The 21,330-nt window shown below is 42.6% G+C and overlaps 3 protein-coding genes across 7 annotated transcripts in view; 1 reads left to right on the forward strand and 2 right to left on the reverse strand.

Annotated features, from left to right (window-relative positions):
- LIMS2 (LIM zinc finger domain containing 2) overlaps nucleotides 1-9,093 on the reverse strand; it is a 34,768-nt gene extending 25,675 nt beyond the window's left edge. The window contains exons 1-2 of one of the 3 annotated variants that reach the window (XM_054835980.1): nucleotides 8,822-9,093; nucleotides 8,267-8,357 (exon numbers count right to left, since the gene is read on the reverse strand). Coding sequence is in view for 2 of the 3 variants with exons in the window: in XM_054835978.1 (XP_054691953.1) it covers nucleotides 1,261-1,382 (122 nt within the window). In the remaining variant the exon portion in view is untranslated. Of the gene's footprint in view, nucleotides 1-1,260; nucleotides 1,399-7,398; nucleotides 7,579-8,266; nucleotides 8,358-8,821 lie in introns of those variants that run through there. The other 2 variants (XM_054835979.1, XM_054835978.1) reach the window with 2 other exon arrangements.
- A 140-nt stretch (nucleotides 9,094-9,233) lies between these two features.
- SFT2D3 (SFT2 domain containing 3) lies at nucleotides 9,234-18,062 on the forward strand. 3 transcript variants are annotated; one of them, XM_054835982.1, is made up of 3 exons: nucleotides 9,234-10,421; nucleotides 13,221-13,310; nucleotides 17,942-18,062. In XM_054835982.1, the coding sequence occupies exon 1, from the start codon at nucleotides 9,300-9,302 to the stop codon at nucleotides 9,981-9,983; it is 684 nt and encodes a 227-aa protein (XP_054691957.1). In that variant the 5' UTR covers nucleotides 9,234-9,299; the 3' UTR covers nucleotides 9,984-10,421; nucleotides 13,221-13,310; nucleotides 17,942-18,062. The 3 variants fall into 3 exon arrangements, with proteins under 3 accessions (XP_054691957.1, XP_054691958.1, XP_054691959.1); XM_054835983.1 differs by lacking the exon at nucleotides 17,942-18,062 and adding an exon at nucleotides 16,687-16,703; XM_054835984.1 differs by lacking the exon at nucleotides 13,221-13,310 and having other exon boundaries at nucleotides 17,942-18,032.
- The window catches only part of WDR33 (WD repeat domain 33), a 71,058-nt gene continuing 62,511 nt past the window's right edge, over nucleotides 12,784-21,330 (reverse strand). Inside the window, exons 20-23 of the mRNA XM_054835974.1 lie at nucleotides 18,142-18,308; nucleotides 17,919-18,011; nucleotides 16,919-17,104; nucleotides 12,784-14,139 (exon numbers count right to left, since the gene is read on the reverse strand). Of these exons, the coding sequence (XP_054691949.1) occupies nucleotides 13,907-14,139; nucleotides 16,919-17,104; nucleotides 17,919-18,011; nucleotides 18,142-18,308 (679 nt within the window). The 3' untranslated portion in view covers nucleotides 12,784-13,906. The remainder of the gene's footprint in view (nucleotides 14,140-16,918; nucleotides 17,105-17,918; nucleotides 18,012-18,141; nucleotides 18,309-21,330) is intronic.

Genomic DNA, 21,330 nt, shown 5'->3' on the forward strand with positions numbered 1-21,330 from the left:
CTATCTCAGAATCATAGAATGGTTTGGGTTGGAAGGGACCTTAAAGATCATCCAGTTCCAACCTTTTTGCAATGGGCAGCGACACCCTCCACTAGATCAGGTTGCCCAAAGCCCCATCTTCAGTTCACAGTCTGCTCTTTGTGTCCCATTGCTGCTTTTTCAATGCTTATTTTCTTTTCTCTCACAGGTTCCTCCTATGCTTCTCACTCTTCCTGAACAGTATCCTCTCCACTCAATGGCATCACCATTTCTTTCACCACCTTCTTACTCCCCTCCTCACTAAATTCTCATATATTCACACCCACAACTTTGTGTAGGAAAAATTGAAAATTTACCAACTAACTAATAGCTATAGGCTAAAAGGAAAATAGTGGGGAAAGTAGGGTTCTAGTGAGGGATCCACAGTTCAAACTGAGAAGCCAAACCAATTCCTCAATTACAGGTAAGCATCAGGTCTATCTTCTGCTAAGACAAGACTGAAATTCAAAACTTCTGACTGCTAGAAAAAAAAAATCTCCTCTCCTGCATGCTTACTGCTCTCCCCAGTGATCCAAACTTCAGATCCCATATTGCTGCTGCAGCTCACAGTTCTCCCAAATTGCAAGAAACTAAGTTTTATTTAATTCCTGTTAACTTCTCTCCTGCCCAAAATTAACTTCAAGGAAAATTGAGAAGTAAAGTAAAATTTTAATCTGAAGCACAGGAAAAGTAATGATCAAATTAAGCGAAGGAATTGTGTGGGCAGATTTAAGAAGCTTTAGTTGACATGTTCTAAATAATCTCAAGAAGCAGCTAAACTCAAAGCTTCAGTTTCTGCTGGACTGGAGTTATTTACAAAAACTAAAATCAACTAGCTTGCTATTAACAGTACAGATGAAGAAATGTACTACCGAGCCCTAAAAATCAAGGAAACAGTAGAATTTTATCAACATTTTGAAAAATTGCTGCATTTCACCACTTCTTTAACATTAACAACACTAGCACTAATGTTGGTTCTGAACAGTCTAGTACCGTGCTTCCAAACGGGAAAGGTTCTCCATTGTTGCTTTCCTGTTATTGTTAAAAACCGAAAGCTTTCTCATCAGGAAAGTCCTTTCCTTCGTAATCTACTTGGAAATGAAAATAAACAGACTTCATCCCCTCTGGCTATGTGCAGACAATTCCCGCTTTAAATAAAAGAGCCCCACCACCAAAACCGAACATCTATCAAATCCTGGAAATTGCTTCAACAATACCATTCCCTTCATCTCAGAGACGTACCCACGTATCCCAGCTGCTGTATCTGTCCTGTTGCTCAGGAGTGACCCTGTGCCACTTAGCCGATCCTGCCGGCGTTGATAAAGTTTGGAGGATGCCAGCCCCCGAAGTCTCAGGCCAGCCATGGCACCCAATGCCACTGTGAAGGGGAACGCAGAGAGACAACTGGAGCAAACACTAGCAACGCTGATATTCAATGAGTCACCTTCCTTTTGGGAGTTGACTTTACATTTTAGAAGAGCTAAGGCAGGATGCATAGACCCCTGCTCGAGCATTGTTTCTTACAACTCGTCTGCCATTCTGCTACAGTCTTAAAGATCAGACAACCTCTTTCCTGTATTCCACCAGTAATTACCTACTTAAGCTAGCACAGTAGGAGTCTACATCAGCAACTCATTCTGTGTTAGACTTGCATAATGTATAAACTTCGTAAGTGAGATTTTAAAAAATAAATAAATCCTGAGTCTTCACATAATTAATTCACTTAATTTAGGAAGACTTTCTGATTGAAGCAACAGAGAAATACAGAAAAGCAAAACAGATTACTAGATCTCTTGACAATGAACACTTTAGTTCACTGCGGATCAATATCTGACCTTGGCATCTCTAAGATGGTTCCCTGCAGGCTGCTGCATCACGCAGTGTCTTAAGGATACTGTAAACAGCACAACTGGTCCTTCCATTTGGATGAAGCATATTCCAAGAAACAAAACTGTGAAGACTTTTGCTCTCCAGACACACTCCAGCCTGCAGAAGTGGCATGCAGCGGAGGGTCAGGAAGCAGGGAGAAGGAACATACTTGGCATTCCAGCCTCCAGAGCTCTCTGCTGGGAACCGAACAGGGCCTTCAAACAGGAGTTTGCCCTTTCTACCACTCCCCCTCTCCACCCACCCCTGCAAGAGAGAAAGGATCATGCAGCACAAATGGCACAGGCCTGAGGTGGCGGGGTAGAAAGAGTAAAAATTTGAGAACCAGAAGTCAGTTTTTAAGAGAACAAAGGGTAAGGGGTGGAGGATGGGAACATCTGAGTCAGTGTCATTTGATCAGCATTGCCATGAAAAACATCTTGAGAGTCATTACCAACAAATTATTTTTTAGTAAATTATAAAAAATGAGGATTTTTGTAGCATGAGAGTGAAATATATTCCATGATTACAGCTGGCAAGCTACAGAGGAAAAGAAAATGAGAGACGAAGTGATGACTTCATAAGTACTAAATGAGTATTAACCAGCAGAGATCCCTTCTGTCCTTTAAAGGAAAACAGAAGGGTTTACCGGGACCCAGCAGAACAGGCACAAATAAAGAACATCATACTTTCAAAACCAGAAATCAGTAACCTCAAAATCTACAATTCACCCCACATTTCGTTAGGAGTTTCAGACTCGTGACCTCAGACAGCAATCTGCCACTATCAGTTCTTTCAGATTGCATGTGTGCTTTATCCATTTCTACTTCATGATGTAAATGGAACAGAAGAAGAAAAATGTCCTCGATACTGGGTGTTTTTGCTGACCTTTTAAATTTTAGAGCAATAAAACGCTGCTAAAATGTAATATTAAATTACTTTTTTACTTTTAGCACAAAGCAAAATATTAAATCACCACAATATTAATCTCCCTTAACCTTAAGCAATCTGGCTAAAAATCTTCTTCTCTCTCAAACACCTACGCTTTTACCCTTCTGACTCATACAACATGATTTTATTGGCTTTCAGATAACCACTCTTCCACAGAAACGAATTACTCTCTTCCTCAAAAGGGAAGATGAGGGGATTGAAGGAAAAAACAATAACCACCCTGTCTTCCCATTCCTCAACACAAGCCCACTCACTCACTCCTGTCTTGCTGCCTCGCACATAAAGAATGAAAAAGCATAGTTTTGTTTTCCTTCCCCTCTTGACAGATCACTTTTAAGAGACAGTGTTGATGCCAAAATCTTACAGCTGGTTACTTTCTGGGCCAAAGCAGAGAAGAAAGCAGCTAGACCTCTTTTAGGCATTAACAAGTAGTTCTCCTCAAAGCAGCACCTCTGTATCGCCAGAACAGACCACTAAGGATGTTCCAACAAGTTAAAATTTATCTAGAGAGCCTCAGAGACCAGATTTAGATGGCAAGATAATAAGATTAAAAGCACATTTTTCAACCCAGGAGAGCAGAAATGGCTGCTTATAACTCAGAGAGATGAGACATCTCTTAGTTTGATGCGGGTACCTTCTAGTCAGCGCCAAGAACCTTTCTTAGTATTATCAACCTTTATACTCCCTCCTCCTCCTTCAAACCATTTTACTTGCAATTGCTTCATAAAATGGAGCACATGCACAGCAGCAGCTCTCTACTGAATTAAAAAGCATCTAGTCAAACGCCATCCTAATTGAAAATAATATACTCTTATTTCTTACCTCAACTGGATTAGGAACAATCAATAAGCGTTTCTGTAAATGCAGCTGTTCTTCTTTTGTTGACTGCAGGAAGTACATAGGCGTATCCAGATCCCAATTAGACAAAGTATAGTGATAACAAAAATTTCTTACAAAAATAATTATGCCCTGAAACATGCACTTAGGAAACATTTTTCCTTGGACTTCATATTAGACTGATTTCTAAAGGCAATATAAAACAGCACAGGCATTTTTTACCTGCATGTTTTCTAATCAACATCATAGCAGTAAAGTCTTAAAAGAAATTATCTTCAATTCTGGTTTATTTCCTACTTTTGGTATTTGATAGTGTTTTGTTCACAGGTCATTCACTGATCCTCTTAGAAGTAAATCCATGACAAACAACAAAGAAAACAGGGCAACACACAGTAGCAAAAAAACCCTCAAAACCAAGCCAAAACAACCCTAACAATCCTCAAAAAGGCAAAAATCAAAATGCAGAGATGGACCAAACACATCAAATACAAATTATAGATGCAGTATTCACTTATTTAGTGGTAAGGAAGTACCAGAGTATACTTCTAAAGGCACCAAAAAAAATCACATACATTGTATTTCTCAACTCTGCACAATATAGAAAGGCTGCTTAGAAACATACTCGATACATACTATTTCATATGTAACACATTATCTTTTATACAAAGTTTATTTCTAAATGTACATAAACAACATGTAACTTAGGAAAACTAAAATACATATATCTCTCTAATTTCTTTCTGTCCTATTATCTTTGGATCGTAGTTGGAACAGATATATGCAAAGAAAGGGTGACTTTAATTTTTTAAGTTAACAGCTTCCCTTTAAACCACAGACTGCTCTTGAAATTAGGGACTGTAACAGTGACTTTAATCAAGACACACGGAAATAAAATAGCTCAGCCAAGACATGGCAGTCAGAATTACTATTTGCAAATTCCAATTATCTACTTACCAGTTTTCTCTAACACAATCCTGACATTGTAACAATGTAACTTGTGATATCTGTAATATTTGAATTTCATTTGTTAAATAGTCACCTATTTTTAGTCATTTTCTGCTATGAATACATAGAAGTACGTATCTTTCTTTGCATTTTGTGGAATTATATTTCCCCTTAATGCTAAAAAATCAGTAAATCAAATTACTGCAGCTATTTAAATTCAGAAAACACCCCCTGCAGCTAAATATGACAGAACACTTAAAAATAGAGTTATTTTTCATCTATCTTAATTACTAACTGATAATGCATCAGTAATCACAGTACCTAGAAGTGAATCCTTTTGTGTTTCTATTGGACAAGAAACATGAAATGAAAAAGAATGTGTCAGCACTGCACATTCTCCAGTCATCTTCACTTTAACACACTGTAACACAACAAAATCATTCCCATCCCTGTGACAACAGTTTTGAGACCAGAGGCACATTTATGTCATGTTCCTGGCTCTGGAAGGTTCCCATGGATTGATATTGTGGGGATGCTCCAGCTGTGAAACAGTTCATCTCCTTCTAGAGCCCCCAAAACCCCAAATCTCAAAAGTTGGAGAACATTTGATTACCTAATGTCGACAGATGTTAAGAACTACCATGTAACAAACATTGAACAATGCCTGGCCACATCTGACATGTAGGTGAGTCTAAGGAAGTGTGTTCTCGATGCTGAATTCTTTCTAATGACTTAGGAGTCTGTCCCATCCTGAAAACGCTAAACACAATGGTCATGCAAGGCACTGAGCAGCACAATGTTTCACAGACCCTGGAAAGTACAGGTTTGGTTTTGCTGGGACATTGCTGCTCTAAATGGATTATACTATTACTGAGGAAAGTCAATTGAATTATCAGCTATGACAAATGTCTCTGATAAAACAGTTAATCATTCTGTCCTAGGAAGGACAGCAGACAGAAATTTAGAAATTTTCATAGCTGACAAACTTTCCAGGACATACATTTCTGAAAACACTAAGTAACACTTGCATTCACGTTCCAAAAGCTAAAGCCAAGGCCTGATCATTTTAACAACCCTCTGAAGTACATCTGAGGGAAAGATGACAGAAATCCTGCATTACTTTGGAGAACTGGACACTCTGCAGTGTCTCAGCTTTCTACCAAGCCTCATGCTTTATGTCAGAACTTCTCACCAAATAGTGTTGTACCTTAACAGGCAGGTTTTTGAAGAAGCATGGGAGAGAAGATGACAAGGTTTACTGTCCACAGTCATTCCCCACTGTCCTCTGCAGCTGAGTGATTTCACCCAAGGTACACATGTCATTCTGAACAGTACTACACCACAGTTCTATAGAAATAAAATCAGCTGGGTTCATATAGCCACACTTCTTCCCAGGTCCTCCCCATCTTGTCCCAATTTAAGAGCTGCATGGGTACCCCTTACCCATGAACATTTAAGACTCTTGAGTCTTCCTCTAGTTGTAAAGGAAATGAACGTAAACTTATAAATACACACCTATTTCATACGTCAGAAGAACAAAAAAGGGATCATTAAGACAGAGAAGACAAAGTAATCTAAAGACAGGAGGCAAAAAGCATAAGTGTTTTGAGCATGTACAACCACCCATCAACATCAATTTGTCATCACAGAGAGCAAAAATAACACTCAAATCATAGATGATATAATAATTATTCAGTGTGTTCTCATAAAAACCCACCAAACACAATCTATAGCGAATAATCATAAGAAGCTGCATAACATAAACATCAAGACTTTACACAAAAGAAAAATGAATACTTATACACAAACTACTCTGGATCCATTTCAGTATTCCTAGTCATGAAGAGCAATGCTTCAGGATTACAATAACGATAGCAGGATTCAGGATGACTATCCTAAAAAAGGCACCCTACTAATTTTAATATTACTTCTTCATGCTTTTCATCTTCAAAACATTTTACAAAAGCAAGCTTATTTTCACAAACTGCTTTATAATGTCTGGGTTTTATTTTACAGATGGGAGAACAAAGTGATCAGAGACACTAAAGCATTTGTGCAAACCCTCGGAAGATGTCAGTAAATACTTTCCCCACTGCTTTTCTCATTTACATCTGCCAATTAGGTGACTTTACAGAGTTCTCCAGTGTCAGACAGCGTGGGAGGAGACTCAAGCTCCAGATTTAAATAGCTCTTGGAACATGTAACTCCAAGGCCAGCCCGAAGAAGAGGAGACTGACTGAATGTGTGGGCTGAGGGGCAGTGTGCCTATCAGTCAGAAGGGCCCCGAAGTGTGGGGCGGCGGTGCGGGACACAGCAGGAGCAGGCTGTCAGCGCCTGAGCCACACCACCCCGCCTGCAGGGAGCCTGGCTGCCGGGCAGACACTGCTCAGATCCACAATCGCTCCTTCCCAATTCTGTTTCTGGTCTTCCCACCGCTCTCCGCTGTGTCCCCGTGCAGGGGTAAGGCACAGCGGAGCAGCCCTTGCTCTGCTCTTCCACGAGGTCAAGTTTCCGACTCGATCATCGCACGGAGCCGCCAGCGCTGCCGGCGGCGGTGCGGGAGCTGGCCTCCCCCGACCGGAGCGTGCCCTGCTCCGCCTGAACCTCACTGGAGGAAAACGTCTACCGGGCACACCACCGTTTCGCCCAGGGCAAACAGGGGCTGCTCCCGACCCTTCACCCTGCCGCAGGGGCGGGAAGGAAGGGACAGTCCACGGGGGCCAGGGCGCGGGACCGACCCCCGCCCGCCAGCCGGGCTGCGCTCCCCCTCCCCGGCCTTACCTGCCCGTCATGGCGGCGCGCCCCCGGCCGGAGCCGGGCTGTGGCGGAGGGGCTGCGAGGCGAGACACGCGGCTCGGCGCAGCTGCTCCAGCCCCGGCGAACCCCGGCGGGCAGCAGAAACCCCGCCCCGGCCCGGCCCGGGCCCCCTGGGCGTGGGCGGGAGCCGCAGCCCCTGGTGACTCAGGGCAGCCCCCCCGGCCCCGCGCATACTTTTCCTATAAAGGGAAAGAAATATTGAGTAACGAAGCGGCGGAGTGCGCCCGCCTCCCGCCCGCGGCGCGGGGACCCGTCGGCCTCGGGGCATGGCTCCTGCCCGGCAGCCGCTTTGCCCCACCTGGTAGTAAACAGTTCGGCAGCTACTATGAGCCTGGGAGGGCGAGGGGAAAACTCTGACCGTATGGTTTTACCACGAAGCTGTTACCTGGTGTACAGTTATATCTGACGTATACCTCATTGATGAAACAAGCCTGTGCTTCTTGCCTGCTGACAGGCTGTCATGCTCATCACACAGCCCCAAGGTGAGGGGAAAACAACTTCGCACAGTGTGTTTTACCTCAGGGCAGCAGAAGACACGTCTGGAAGGTGTTCTAGAAAGCGGTTAGATGGCATCCTTTGCTGCCAAAGAGGGGATTGCACTCCCTAACGAGGACCCCTCCAAGGGTGACATTTTTGATAACATCTCATTCCTTTTTGCTGATGATCAAACTTTGTCCTAGGCACCTAAAGAGTTTTGTGTTCTTTGACATGTACTAACGTGTAATGTATCAATGCTAAAGTGATCCACCAAATGGGACAAGGAGCTTCTGCCCAAAAGCAATTTCAAACTTTATTTGCATCTTGTAAGGCAGCCTAGTATGATGTGACTCACCATTGCTATGGGTATTGTTGCAAGCTTGGGACTGATGACAGAAACTCCGTGCTCTCTGTTTCATGATGTCCAAACATCTTATTTTTCAGACCTGCAGTGAACATTTAGAATCATACAGGTTAAAATAGCATATTTTTATTACTTATTTAAAATGAGGTGAATAATTTAGATGTTCTTATTTTGGTTTAACAGTTGGTTGAGGAAAGGGTAACTGGTAATCTTATTAATAAACAGCCAACAATTTAACAGATTTGGCTGAGCACAGCAATAAATAGACAAGCTCTTAGTCATTTCTCTGCATCCCTAGTCTCTCTTGTTGTAAAGGATTCTGGGTGCCAACATGTAATGTTTCTGTATTTGCAGCTCTCCTTTACAGAGAAGCAAAAATTACTTGGGTTGAGCATGAGAAGGTGGCTCCGGGTGCTGCCAAGTGTTGGGAGGAGCAGGGTGGCACTCGGCCTGGAGCTACCTGCTAGCCACCACCCCGGGCAATCTTTCCTCTCACCTGCTACAACCTGTGAGCTCTATCAACCTCAAATATCGTCTTTCTCTTACCAATCTACATTTTGATTGTGACACCATCTCCTTTCCAGCTGCTGAAACCGTAAACTGTCACCGCTCACAGCTGCCAAGCCCTCTCAGTTGCTTCCTGAGGAGCAGCTGAAGCAGGCTCTCCCTCCAGCAGCGACACAATCCCCTCAGGCCGCCCCTGGCGCCTCCTGCCTGACAGGCTTCCCCGCTCCTTTTGCCAGACAAATCTGCCTTTCCTTTAAAACTATAAGCAGGCGAAAAAGAAGCAATTACAGATCGCAGAGCGAACCCGGACCGCCCGCACTGCGAGGGAACGGAGGACAAGGCAGCGCCCACCTCGCAGCCCGCCTCAGCCCTCACAGCCCCAGGCGCACGCGCGCGGCCCCACGTGAGGGCGGGCGGCCGGAGATGGCCGGTAACCCGGATGCAGCTACTCCGCAAGATGGCGGCGGGGCGGGAGGGCGGCGCGTTGTAGCGCCCGCGAGCGGTACCCGGCCCCGCCATGGCGGACCTGGGCCGGCAGTTGCAGGAGTACCTCGCGCAGTCGAAGGCCGCTGCCGCCGGCGGCTCCAGCACGGCCCCCGCGCCGCCGCCCGCCGGCTGCTCGCAGGAGGAGGCGGAGAGCGGCGGCGGCCTGGGGGCCTGGCTGGGCCCGCTGAACCCCTTCCCGCCGGGCCGCGGCGCCCCTCCCGTGGCGGCGGCGGCCGGACCGGGGCCGAGTTCGGGCTGGCCGTGGGCGGCCGAGGCGGACCCCTGCTTGCCGGGTCTGTCGCGCTGGCAGCGGCTGGCTGGGAGCGGGCTGTGCCTGCTGCTGGCCGCCCTCTGCTTCGGGCTGGCCGCACTGTACGCGCCGCTGCTGCTGCTCCGCGCCCGCAAGTTCGCGCTGCTCTGGTCCCTCGGCTCGCTCTGCGCCCTGGGCGCCGCCGCCCTGCTGCGGGGGCCCGCCCGCCTGCTGCGGGAGCCCAGCCGCGGCTTCCTCCTCTACCTCGGCGCCCTCGGCGGTACCCTCTACGCGGCGCTGGGGCTGCGCAGCACCCTCCTGACGGCGCTGGGCGCCGCCGTCCAGCTGGGCGCCGCCGCCGCCGCGCTCCTGGCCGCGCTGCCCGGGGGCGCCGCGGGGTTGCGCCGCCTCGGCGGCCTCCTCAGCGCCGCGCTACGCCGCCGCGGCAAAGTGCTGCCGGTGTGAGCCCCGCGCCGCCGCCACGGGGGGAGGACCGGGCACAGCCCGGCGGGACTCGGACAAAGACTGAGGGAGAGTCACGCTGCGCGGGGCGCGAAGACATCTCTCCGAGACGGGGCTGAGGATGGCGCCGTCTTACGCCGCTTCTCTTCTCCTCCTCCGCGTTCCTGCTGGGTTTTCCTCGCCAGTTCTTGAGCAAGAAAAGCACCGGCTGGCACCCAAGAACGGCACCGGTGACTGACTAAACTCGTTTCGCTGGGTTCGGGTGTAGCGGTGTTGGTGCCAGCCTGCCGAGCCGTCCCCGAGCACGGGATTTTGCCTTATTGCAAAGTCAGCTCGATAGCCATGGTCTGGAGTCTCTCCGGCTCCGGGTGGGAGCTGGCAGCATCCCACTTTCCTACCTCCAGTATAGGACCATGTGGCTGCTGCAGCCTACTTCAAAACGTGAGTGAGATTACAGAGCCGATGAAATGTAATTATTGACTTGCTCATTACGTGAAAAGCAAGTATCTTACAGCTGAGGTGTGCAGGGCGGGCTGATGGTGAAACACGAGACACTTAGCAAAATCTGGTCAAGTGTAGGGGTGAATGTTCAAAAATAGTTAACTGCTATTAACATAAGCTCATTTTTATGCCAGCCCATACAGTTTGAACACATCGTTTTAGTTGCTGTATGGTGTAGTCATCAGCCACCTCAGACCAGTGGTGAATATAAATACTGTGTGCCACTGAGCTGCATTTCTCTCTAAAAAAACATCTTTACCATCCAGTAAGTGAAATGAACTTTCCTGGGTCTGTGGGTCACAAAGACTACCTGTAATTGTAAGGGTAGTCTTCTTGCATGAGTATGATGGGATGAAAGGCGCTAATCTTAGTTAAGAGCCATGGTCTTTGCAGGTATTGCTGCCTTACAGCTGCTCTAAGGTAGCAAATACTTGGGCTCTAAAAGGGTAGCTTCAGCTCTTAGAACTTTATTTTTTATATACATATATTTTACACTCTCAGCTTGGGCAGGAATTGCTTACTTGTCACAGCATGACTTCCGAAAATAGATTTGCTAGTAATTAGAGCCTGTTTCTCCTAGCACAGCTGTGTTTCAATGCAGAAACTCAGCAGCCTTAGGAAGGTGCAGTCCCTGCTGAGACTGTGGTACTTCGGTTTGGGCTGTACACTGCACTACTGCAGATAAATGGGACAACCAGGCCTACCTGCTCAGAGCCTAAGTGAGTGTCTCACTGAGTATACGTGCCTCTTATACAAAATAAAGTCAAACACTGCAATATTCATCTGCTATCACTACATAGGGTTTAGCGTATTCACCTAATAGTTGCTCTGAATTAAACTGAAATTGTTAAATGGGGGTACTTAAATGTACATAGATTGCTTTAATAAAACTACTTGTGTACCAAATGTCAGTATAGACATTCCACTAATGGTCACCTTTTTTTCCTTAAAAATGTAGATTAGAGCTATCTAATAGCATTAAATTAGTTCTTTCATTTTTACAACTTCTAAGCTGTAGTACATAAAATTAATTTTATTCCTAACAGCAGTATCAAATTAAACAACCCTTAGACAGGTGGAGCTGCAAACTAGCAGGTAGAGCATAAGGATTCCACATGCAGCACTGGTAAGAGAACTTGACAATGAGAATACAGAAGTATATTCCGATTAAGTAATTTTATCCAGTTTCAGCAACAGTGGGTCATGGTATCACAGACTGGGAAGCTTCTCTCTCCTGCTATGCTGTCATCTTCTAAGATTTATACAAAAGCTAGCTAATTATCCAATTTTCTTACTACTTTTTGTCCATATTTCATGATTGTGGAATATTTCACATCTTAATTAAAAAAGCTGCCCCTTAAAGAATATTACTTAACACCAAGTACCATAGTGGTTTAAGGAGTTAACCAGCCATCAGAGGAAAACCAAGCATGCTCCCTTTAGTCTAGGCAGAGAAAGCTGTGTTTCCTATTATTAGGTGCACTTTAACTTGTTTTGGTAGAGGACTGTGGTTTAATTAAGGACTAAAGCTCATCCTCTAAGTCACATTGTATTGGACAAAAGCCACTTTCAGCCCCTAAAAATTATACAGGGCTTGTAAAAACAAGAAAGCCCCTGCAAGCTTTCCCCTTGATTAAATCATAGGTATTTATCATTAAAATGTCAGTGTAGATCCTAACTCCCAGATGTTTACCAAAAGTGACCAAAGCTGTTCTTCAGATAGAGGTAAAAAGCAAACTGTCATATCAGGTGGATCTCAGCTGTTTCCCAGTTAATGCCTTTAAGACCATTCTGTCTGACTAGAGCCTCATGACAAGGATTTTATAGGCTAATGATCAGAGTTAATTACTATAATTTTCAAATGCCATTTAATACACTATGAATTAAAAACTAAGAAACCCCCCCCACCTACTTGTGACTGACCCAAGAGAACAGCAGTTAAGCATCTATGCTTTGATCTCTAAATAAGTTAGGTTCTCAGGACTTAAGCCAGTCTTTAGTAAATTTGACTGTATGAGAAGTCAGATGTTTTGTTGCAGTAGTCTTGTCAGCCGTGGAACTACATTGCCATATTATCCAGAATATTATAACATGAAATTCAAGGCCTGGTGGTGGGTTTTTTTCATTATACATCATATCCTATGCTTTTAGTGTAGGACCTTCCTGAGAGCTGGCTTTAGAATATGTACTTACGTGATACAATGTTCACTCAGGCTTTAGGTATTAAAGGAGCCTTTTGATAACCTGATGACTGGAGATGATTAATACGAATGATTTATGGGGAAAACAGAAACTCATCATTAGTAAGCAGCTTTATTATGAAATGTGGGAAATGGGAATAACCCCTCCTTCGCATTTCCCTCCCTTAGTAAAACTAGGAAACAATATCCTAAAGAAAAAGATATTTAAAAAAATGTTAAGATGAAAGTGATCAACTATTGAGGTTTGCACTTCAGCATTTGAACGCACAAGACTCTATTGAACACCCGTATCTTTAAGCAGTGCGTCCTACAGCCATTGTAAAACATATGCATCCGTATTAATCAAGCTGCTAAACTTCTTTCTTCCTCGATTTCTATAAACAGACCCTGTTTTGAACAAAAATATTTGACTTGCCCAGGTGAAGCGCAGAATGACAATATTTGTCATGATGTCTATTTTGCTAGCAGTCCAGGTTATAACTCACACTATGTCTATGACAACTTTTTCTAAATGATGTTCCACGTTTTTCTCTTTCAGGATGGTAGACTAGCAAGGAGCGGTGATTTCCCGTGTTTTGGAATTTTACCGTCAGCACCACTTGTAATCTGTAGACAGCTGTGGCTAAAGGTGAAAATGAAAGTTCTCTATACATGATAAACCAAAAAAACCCCCTAGGAATCAGCTATTGCTATTTTAAATGGTTGAGATTTCAGGAGGTAGTTCTGTTGCTCCATCTGATACACAAGTTTACCTAAAGACAACCCTCTTTATAGCAATAGGTGAGTAAAGAATCACACGCTGTGTTGATTTTTTGTTAATTTTTGCGCAAATTACATTCTGTATTCATACAAAAACAACGTAACTTCTGACAAACTGTACATATAGAAACAAGTTTCTGTCTGGAGGTGAACTGAAATCTGTGGAGGTGCTCCATGTCTCACAACACTTAAAAAAAATTCCAGCTCTTCACAAAACAAAGTAGGTAAAAGAAGGTGAGGAAAACGGGGGTGGAGAGGGCAGAACAGAAAGCTAGCTACAATATTGCAGCTAGTAGCTGTTGATTGATCTAGGAAAAGACCCTTGTTAGGAACTAATGCACATTCAGTTATCCCAGTTAAGAATCCAGGTTTGCGGTGTTGCAGGGTTAACTTTATGAGTCCAGAGTAGCAGTCTATTTAAATATTGTCCAGCAAGGACTGGGTGTGACCCAGTCAAAGCCTCTTCTATCGGCCTCTTCCACCACCCCTAGATGCTCCTCTTCTTGACTGACCAGAGTTCATGTTATTTCCTCTTCCCCAATTACTTCCACTCCTCCCTCCTCGAGAAGGGTTATTGCCTCCTGCAGGGCCTCCTCCAAAAGCTTCGTCCCTGTGGAATCCATCGTGATGGTCTCCATCTAAAGAACTAGACCTCCCAGATTTTGGCGCTCTCTGTGAAGGTCCCGAATTTCCTCGTCCTAAAAACGAAGCACAATCAGTTACTGATGTTGCAGTCTAAACCATGCCTCTTCTCAGACATACCATATATTTAGCTAGTTCTTCTGTGGTATAATCATTCACAGACCAAATGTAGTTGAGACCTGTAATTTTATGCCTCCTCCCTCTATTCTATTTTTCTTACATAGATTTAGCATCTCCACTACAGTCCAGAAGATGGACAGCAATCAAGCAATTCCTTGGGAATTAAAGGAGATGGTATCTGATACAGTCAGCAGTCACTTAAATGAAGTTAGAACAGTGATAGTCATGGTGTCATCAAAACTGCCAGATGTACCTGATTCTTATGCTTTAACAGCATCTCTGTATATTTTAATTGCAAAATAGTTTATTTTTCCTAAACAAAGACACTGCACTGATGGATCAGTTGAGGTTGGTGGTGAAGACAATGAGTAACATTACTCTTTAGTTCCATTTTTTGTTAGAAATAACGGAAAAATGGTCTATTTTACTACTAACCAGGAACATAAACTACATGAGCTCTTACTGCCAGGAACAGATTCTCACAGGTCTTTGTAGTACTGATATATAAATTAACATGAAAAAACCCTGAAGTCATTAGCTCAAAATAACAAGCAGTATTTTGAAAAAAATTGTTAACAGTGCTTTATGGACATGTGCTACAGCTAAATCAGGATATTTTTGCTCCACTTTAGCAAGAACAATTTTTTGTTGACTGTGCTTGGTTCTGTGTAAAATAGAGACCAAATTGGTCCACAGAGTTTATAATTCATGAAGTTTTAATCTTCAAATGACTTTACCAATACAACTGAAGGTGTCACAGCCCATATATGAAAAAGCATTGTTTATGTTTTGTTTATCAGGCTTTCTGCCATTGTTCTAAACTTTCGTTGGTACATTAATGAGTTGTCTAGACACAAGAAGCATGGTAGTCAATAATTGTTTTGACTTCAGTAAAGAATCTGATAGAGTTATCACAAATTACTGAAGCTGGAGAAGGAATCCTTGCAGATTTGATAAGAGGCTTGCTAAATGAGAAACAACATACAGTTTTTAAAGAAAAAATATTGATACAGAGGGAGTTTACCAGCGGAGTTCTATTAAAAACATCTGTGAATGAATAATAAAATCCGCTGTTAATACAACATTGGAAATACAGTCTAGACAGAGGAGGGCTGGCATACGGTTAAAACTAAATGAGCTTCAGGACAACAATAAGAGAAGTGGAATATTGAGGTCTACAACAAAAAAATTCAACTATATGCTGGCAGATCAGCATTTAGAAGCAACTGAGAAGGATCTTTGTCACTGATTACCACCTAACAGTGGGTAGTCAATATGAGGACATTAAAAAAAAAAGGACAACATTAAAAAAAAAGAGACAGTGGCAATCCTGAGATTTGTAAGAAGAAAAAGGATCAAAAACTGGTGCAAGGCTAATAGGGTGATTGTGGAAATGGCATACACAGAAATAGGCTCTGAACCAGCTACTAACTCCAAAAGGATGTATTTTGTGGGTTACAGTAGTTACATGATTGCATGACAGGGCCATGTGACTGACTAGTAGTAGTTAAAGAGGGAAATATGACATCAGGAGCTATTAGGAAAGAATGGAGAAAACAGAACAAACCCAAGTGAACTGCAGAAATCCACGGTTACACCACATCTTAAATAGTGTGTGCAATTCCTAGTTACGCCAATTAATTTACAAAAGGATAAATTAACACTGAAAATGGTATATACAGGATAATAAGGACAGTAAAAGATACAGAACAGCTTCGTAGAGAATAACCGAACAGATCAGAGCTGTGACTTGGAGAAGAGCTAGTTCACGTTGGAAGTGGTAGAGTTCAATGCAGTCAGAGGTGGCATTCAAAAATTATAGGGATCAACTTTCCACTTTTCCAATTAAAACAGAAGGCATCATCAAATGAAATTAGTGAATGGGAGGCTTAAAACACAAGAAGAGCATTTTCTTGTTTTGTTGGTTTTTTTGTTTGGGTTTTTTTTTTTTTTTTTTTAAAGCATAATGTACTGCAGTAAAAGTTTTAGCACTGTGTCCGTGGCTGTCAAAAGCAAATAGAGAAGCACACAAAAGGTAACTGTCAAAAGCCATTAAATAGGAAAGTAATATTTCAGTAAGTCACTGAACTACAGATCTTCATCGGTTTAAAGAGAATTTCAGGGACATACCACTACAGACTTACAGTGTTCTTAATGCTCTTCCCTTGGTACCTGCTACTGGCTATTGTTGAAGACAAGCTACTGAGCTTTATGGACTTCTGGTCTGCTCATGGGTGGCCACACTTACACTCTCACAAGTTAAGAACTCATAAAAGAATGACTTAAAAAAAAAGTCAGGGTTTGTTAAGTCCAAGAGAGTGAAGGCTGAGACAGGAAGGGTATTTGAGTTAAAAGACATTAGCACAAGAATGAATATTAAAAAAACCCTACAAATAACTGTTCTGAAAATCAGGAAAAAAGCTCTTAACAAGAGTTTTCCAACTGGAGGAACAGGGAGCCAAAAACTAACTGCTTTTGAACAGGGCAATAAAGAAGAGAGTTATATGATGCCGGAGAAGATTTGGATTTGATGCCCCAGAAAAATCCCTCTGTTCTTACGTTCCTGTAAATTGGTCTTCAGCTTCACAGCTGGTAAGATCAAATATTTACCAGTTCAGCTTTATCCCCTCTGAGTAAATGAGGAATTCTGGATAAGTCTACTGTGGAAAAATGTGCCAGTGTTACATGCGGTTTTCAATACAAAGGGCTTTTTACCTTTGCCCCTCTCCTCTGGGGGTCCACCTGGAGCATCCATTTCTCTGTGGTCAGAGTTCCCTGGTCCGTCATGCCAGGGACGTTTACGTGGTGGCAATGAGGCCATGTCCATGCCCTGGAGCGAAGAAGAACGTTCTCTGTTAGCTGGAGAATGCCCGTCATGAGGAGGGTGATCTGGACGAGGACCTGAGCGTGAAGAGAAAAAAAAGCAGGATCATAAGTAATGTTCATCTCATCATTATTCCTCATTTTTGAAACATAAATTTACATACTTTCCATGCTATTTGACACACAATTTTAAGTTAAAATTTCATAAAGCTTCCTCCCCCCATCCTAACAGACAAACAAGCAAACGTTAGATGAACAAGTAAGAAAACTAAAGGTAAAACAGGTTTAAAAGATGATGGGAAAGAAAGAAGTAACAGATATAAAGTGTTCTTTTCAGTATATTTTCATATGTTTTAGAGACAGTCACATCTTCATCTTTATTTATTCATGTGTCACTTGTGCTCATTTTTTCCATGACATTCTATAACTCAGTTTTGCCCCATATGGGGTTTCCATTAGTAACACAAATGCAAATACCAGTAAGCTGTCAGACACTGCAGCTGAAAACATTATTTTTGCAAGCAATAGAGAAGATGCCATCCAAGAGAAAGATTATTACTGGCATTAATATCTCAAAAAAACCCCCCATGAGATATGCTTCAGTCATCCACAGGTAACAACAGGCAGCTCTGGGCTGTACAAGATTTGAACTTAGAAATGAAGACTTGGAGGCCACAATCATTTTTTGTTCAGTGAGACAGTTAATTCTGTATAGTTAATTTTTTGATAAATTTAGAAATCAAAAGAACTACATTTTGCTTTTCTCATGCTAAAAGACTGGTGACAAGCAGATGAGGTACAGGAAAAAGAGATGATTAAAATTTTTTTTCTAAATGGTTATATTGTAGAAGTCTTGTCTATTATCTAAAACAAACCTCACCAATTTTTTTACCTGGTTCTCTGTTTCCATCCCAGGATTCTGGTTTCCGCCCTCCTTCAAAGCGTGGAAATTCATCTGGAGTAGGAAGTAAACCCTTCCGGCCTCCTGAGCAGTAAGAGATGCAGGGGACAGAAGTGAGAAGAGACATTGTATTAAGGAAAATACTATAATTTGCCCAAGAAATATCTTTGCTTCCTTATCCTTGCATTTCAGTGTGGAAGAACGTTCCCCTCACCTCTAAGAGCACCACGACCTCGCCCCCGAACACCATGGTCCCTTCCTCTTGAGTTTTCATCTGGAGAGTCAAAAGTGTCATCTGGCCCAAAATCTTCAGGGCCAGGAAAGCCATCTCTCCCCCTGGGTCCCCGGCCCTCATGTCTTGAGGGTCCTCCTCTTCTGAAGCTACAAGAAAGAACATGGTACAAATGTGTATTTAGATGGATAAACTTGAGTCAGCTTCAGTTTAATAATCGACTCATTTCTGAACTGTTTTACGTAATACTATAGCACATACAGTTACTAGAATAGGATTTGTAGGTGGAAAAGTGCTCATTTTCTGCCTTTGAGCACTTAGTTTATTCATTTTTACAGTTTTCCCCTTATATTTCCTTCTGTTGATTTTGTTGGTTTTTCATACAAGAAGAGTATTGTCAAATATACTGCATTCATTTAATGAAAAGGGGAAAAAAAACCATTCAGTGAATAATGATAGAAGGTAAGGTAAGGAAAAGTATAAGTGAATTTCCCTTAACTGTGGTGGTCTTACTTTCCCCTTCCCTTTTTCCCCCTTCCATTTTAGTGATAAAAACAAACTCAGAAAGTACAAGCAATGAAAGTCATGCCTATAACAAAACATTCCAGCATTTCATTCCTATTGATTTGGGATTCTTTTGCTAGAACATTCTCTTTTTTTGTTCCATTCTTACAAGTTCGCAATTTTAGCAAATTAATCTAGGCTGCGCTTGGCTCTGTAGGGATGATGATTGCTGAACAGCGTGCACAGTGGCATTCTACAGCCTGAAGAGCAGTTTATCCAACTGCAATCATGAAGAATTTTGGTTTGCAAAGTGTAGTTATGACACTAAAGTTGATAATTTCCTTCTAGTAAGTACCATGGCATCTTCAGTAATTTGGTATGATTGGGTTCTGCATCTCATCTTAAATGAATACAGCTCCTCCAGTATCACACTGGGGTTTTAACAGAGATCTTCAGAGAGAAGAATGGTTCTTAATGAACTGTCAGCGCCATTTCAGGTAAGCCTATAGATGGCTGCATGAATACTAGTAGTTTTGGTTTTTTACATAACCAGTTTAAACACTTAAGAGTGCTTGTAAAAGTTTGTACACGGTCTGTGTATGACTACAACTCCAAAAGTGTGAACTAGCACCAGTTGTTAGGATTGTCTCAGTTTACAGCCCAGTTTCCGTGCAAGCACAGGTGAGAGATGTTTAGGTGGTGCAGGCACACTGGTTCAGGAGTCCTCACAGCATGACCCCTCGCTGCTCCTGCCCACCCCGCAGTGGCAGTGCAGATAATGCGGAGCACTCTTTGCCCGTTCACACTGGTGCCCCCCACCTCCCCTCTCTTCCCGGTTCCACACTGGCCAAACGGTAACCACCGTAATACTCTTGACGGCGTTGGCTTTGTGCAGCGTCCCCTTCCCCAGCTCATTAACGACACAGCGCATCCTATTACAAGCAAAACTTTAGATACTTTTATTTAGAATTTTAACAACATTAACCTTTTAATTACAAATTTAAATATTTTAACAGTAGTCATAACACAATACAATATTTTTAAACTTTTACATTTTTTTTAATTAAAAACAATAGGTCTGTCTCCACCTCCCAGAAAACAAACACAATACAGAGAGGAGGCTGCTGTGCCTGTAGAGGTACAACAGCGGATGGAGGGAGTGCTGTGTATGGACAGTGAACCATTTTACATTAACCTGGATGATTTGGGAAAACAAACTGAACAGTTTCAGGTACAAATGGTTCAAATAACCGCATAGCAATATTGTTTAGCCTTGAAACAGCACAGTCCTCTAGATGTTCTTTAGAGGGCCTCCCATTTTAATACTGACATGGTGTGATTCTGCTTAGCTTGAAAAGTACCAAGATTTGCAACACAAGGTCCTATGGCTAGCAGGAATAGGGCCTTTCCTTTTGTTTCCAGGCAACGTTATGGACACGGTTTAGTTTTGAAATCTATCATAGCTATGCCTGACATAGCCACAGCTCCTAATATTGTGTATATCCTTTTTCGCTTTTTTTCATATCAGTCACATGTAAAACCCTGCCTTGCATAGGGCTCAGTTCCTGTTTGACTGCTCTCAGATCTTCTTCCTTGAAGCCTAGGACCTAAACGTACAGAACTACACACTGCAGATTAGCAGGCAGGAAGAGGCAGGTCTCTGCAGGTAGAAGCATCATGTTGATATGCACAGGTAGAGTAAGAACAGGACAGGGATGAAAAGGACGGGAAATTAGAGAGAAACACACATACACACACTTCCCTCTCATGCTTGATCAAACCAGTTACAACCTGAATTCCAAACCGTCAGCTAAACGAGTGGTTGGGATTCTTAAGTTCACCTCAGCATCTGCAGTAAATGGCACCTAATTCGCCTTCGTTCAAAGGAATTCATTAAGTTCGCACAATAAGCCTTGTATAGCCCTGTGCCGATTCCTTTTAAAACAAACTCTTGTACTCTGACAAATAGACTCTTCTTAGTTCAGAAGTCAAATTTACAGGTCACAAGGTTCTTGGACTCTCTTCCTGAAACCTCTCAAAATCAGGATCATAATAAAATATTTTCCAGTCCCTAAGCATTTCCAATATAAGATTTGAAAATATCTACTGAGCTTCTAAAGGTGTTGTCTGCTATGTCTTTTAGAATTCAATAATGCAGACCATTCAGCTTGGATTCTCTCTATTGTTATTTTTTAAAATGGCTTTAATTGTTACCTTCTTTTAGTTACTGTTCATTTCTTTTCATACTCTTCACACAAAAGGAAGGTACATCTTTACAGAGCTAGGTAGAAAAATAGCTAAAAGAAGAGCTGTATAGATGCAAAGTAAAAGGAATGTAAGAAAATGATTAAAAAGGCAACTAAAACACACAAAATTCACATTATGTGGAGACCACAATATATCTGTACAAGTACACGTTCTTATACATATAGAGTTGGTGGTCAGTGAGAGGCTTAGACCTTGGAGGCCAAATTTCACTCCGTTAAACTAGCATAAATCTGGAGCAATTTCGGTGACAGTTAATCTTGCTGACTTAGCGTAATTCCTCCGTATTTACATTGGAAACTACAAATTCATCCCTTTGTGATTTATTTGGAAATTGTAAGCAATGACATGGACATTGCTGTAAATTAGATTATTTTGGAGTTCTTCGCTTGGCATTAAGAA

This window comes from Grus americana, chromosome 9 (assembly GCF_028858705.1).
Source record: "Grus americana isolate bGruAme1 chromosome 9, bGruAme1.mat, whole genome shotgun sequence".
Classification (NCBI taxonomy): domain Eukaryota; kingdom Metazoa; phylum Chordata; class Aves; order Gruiformes; family Gruidae; genus Grus; species Grus americana.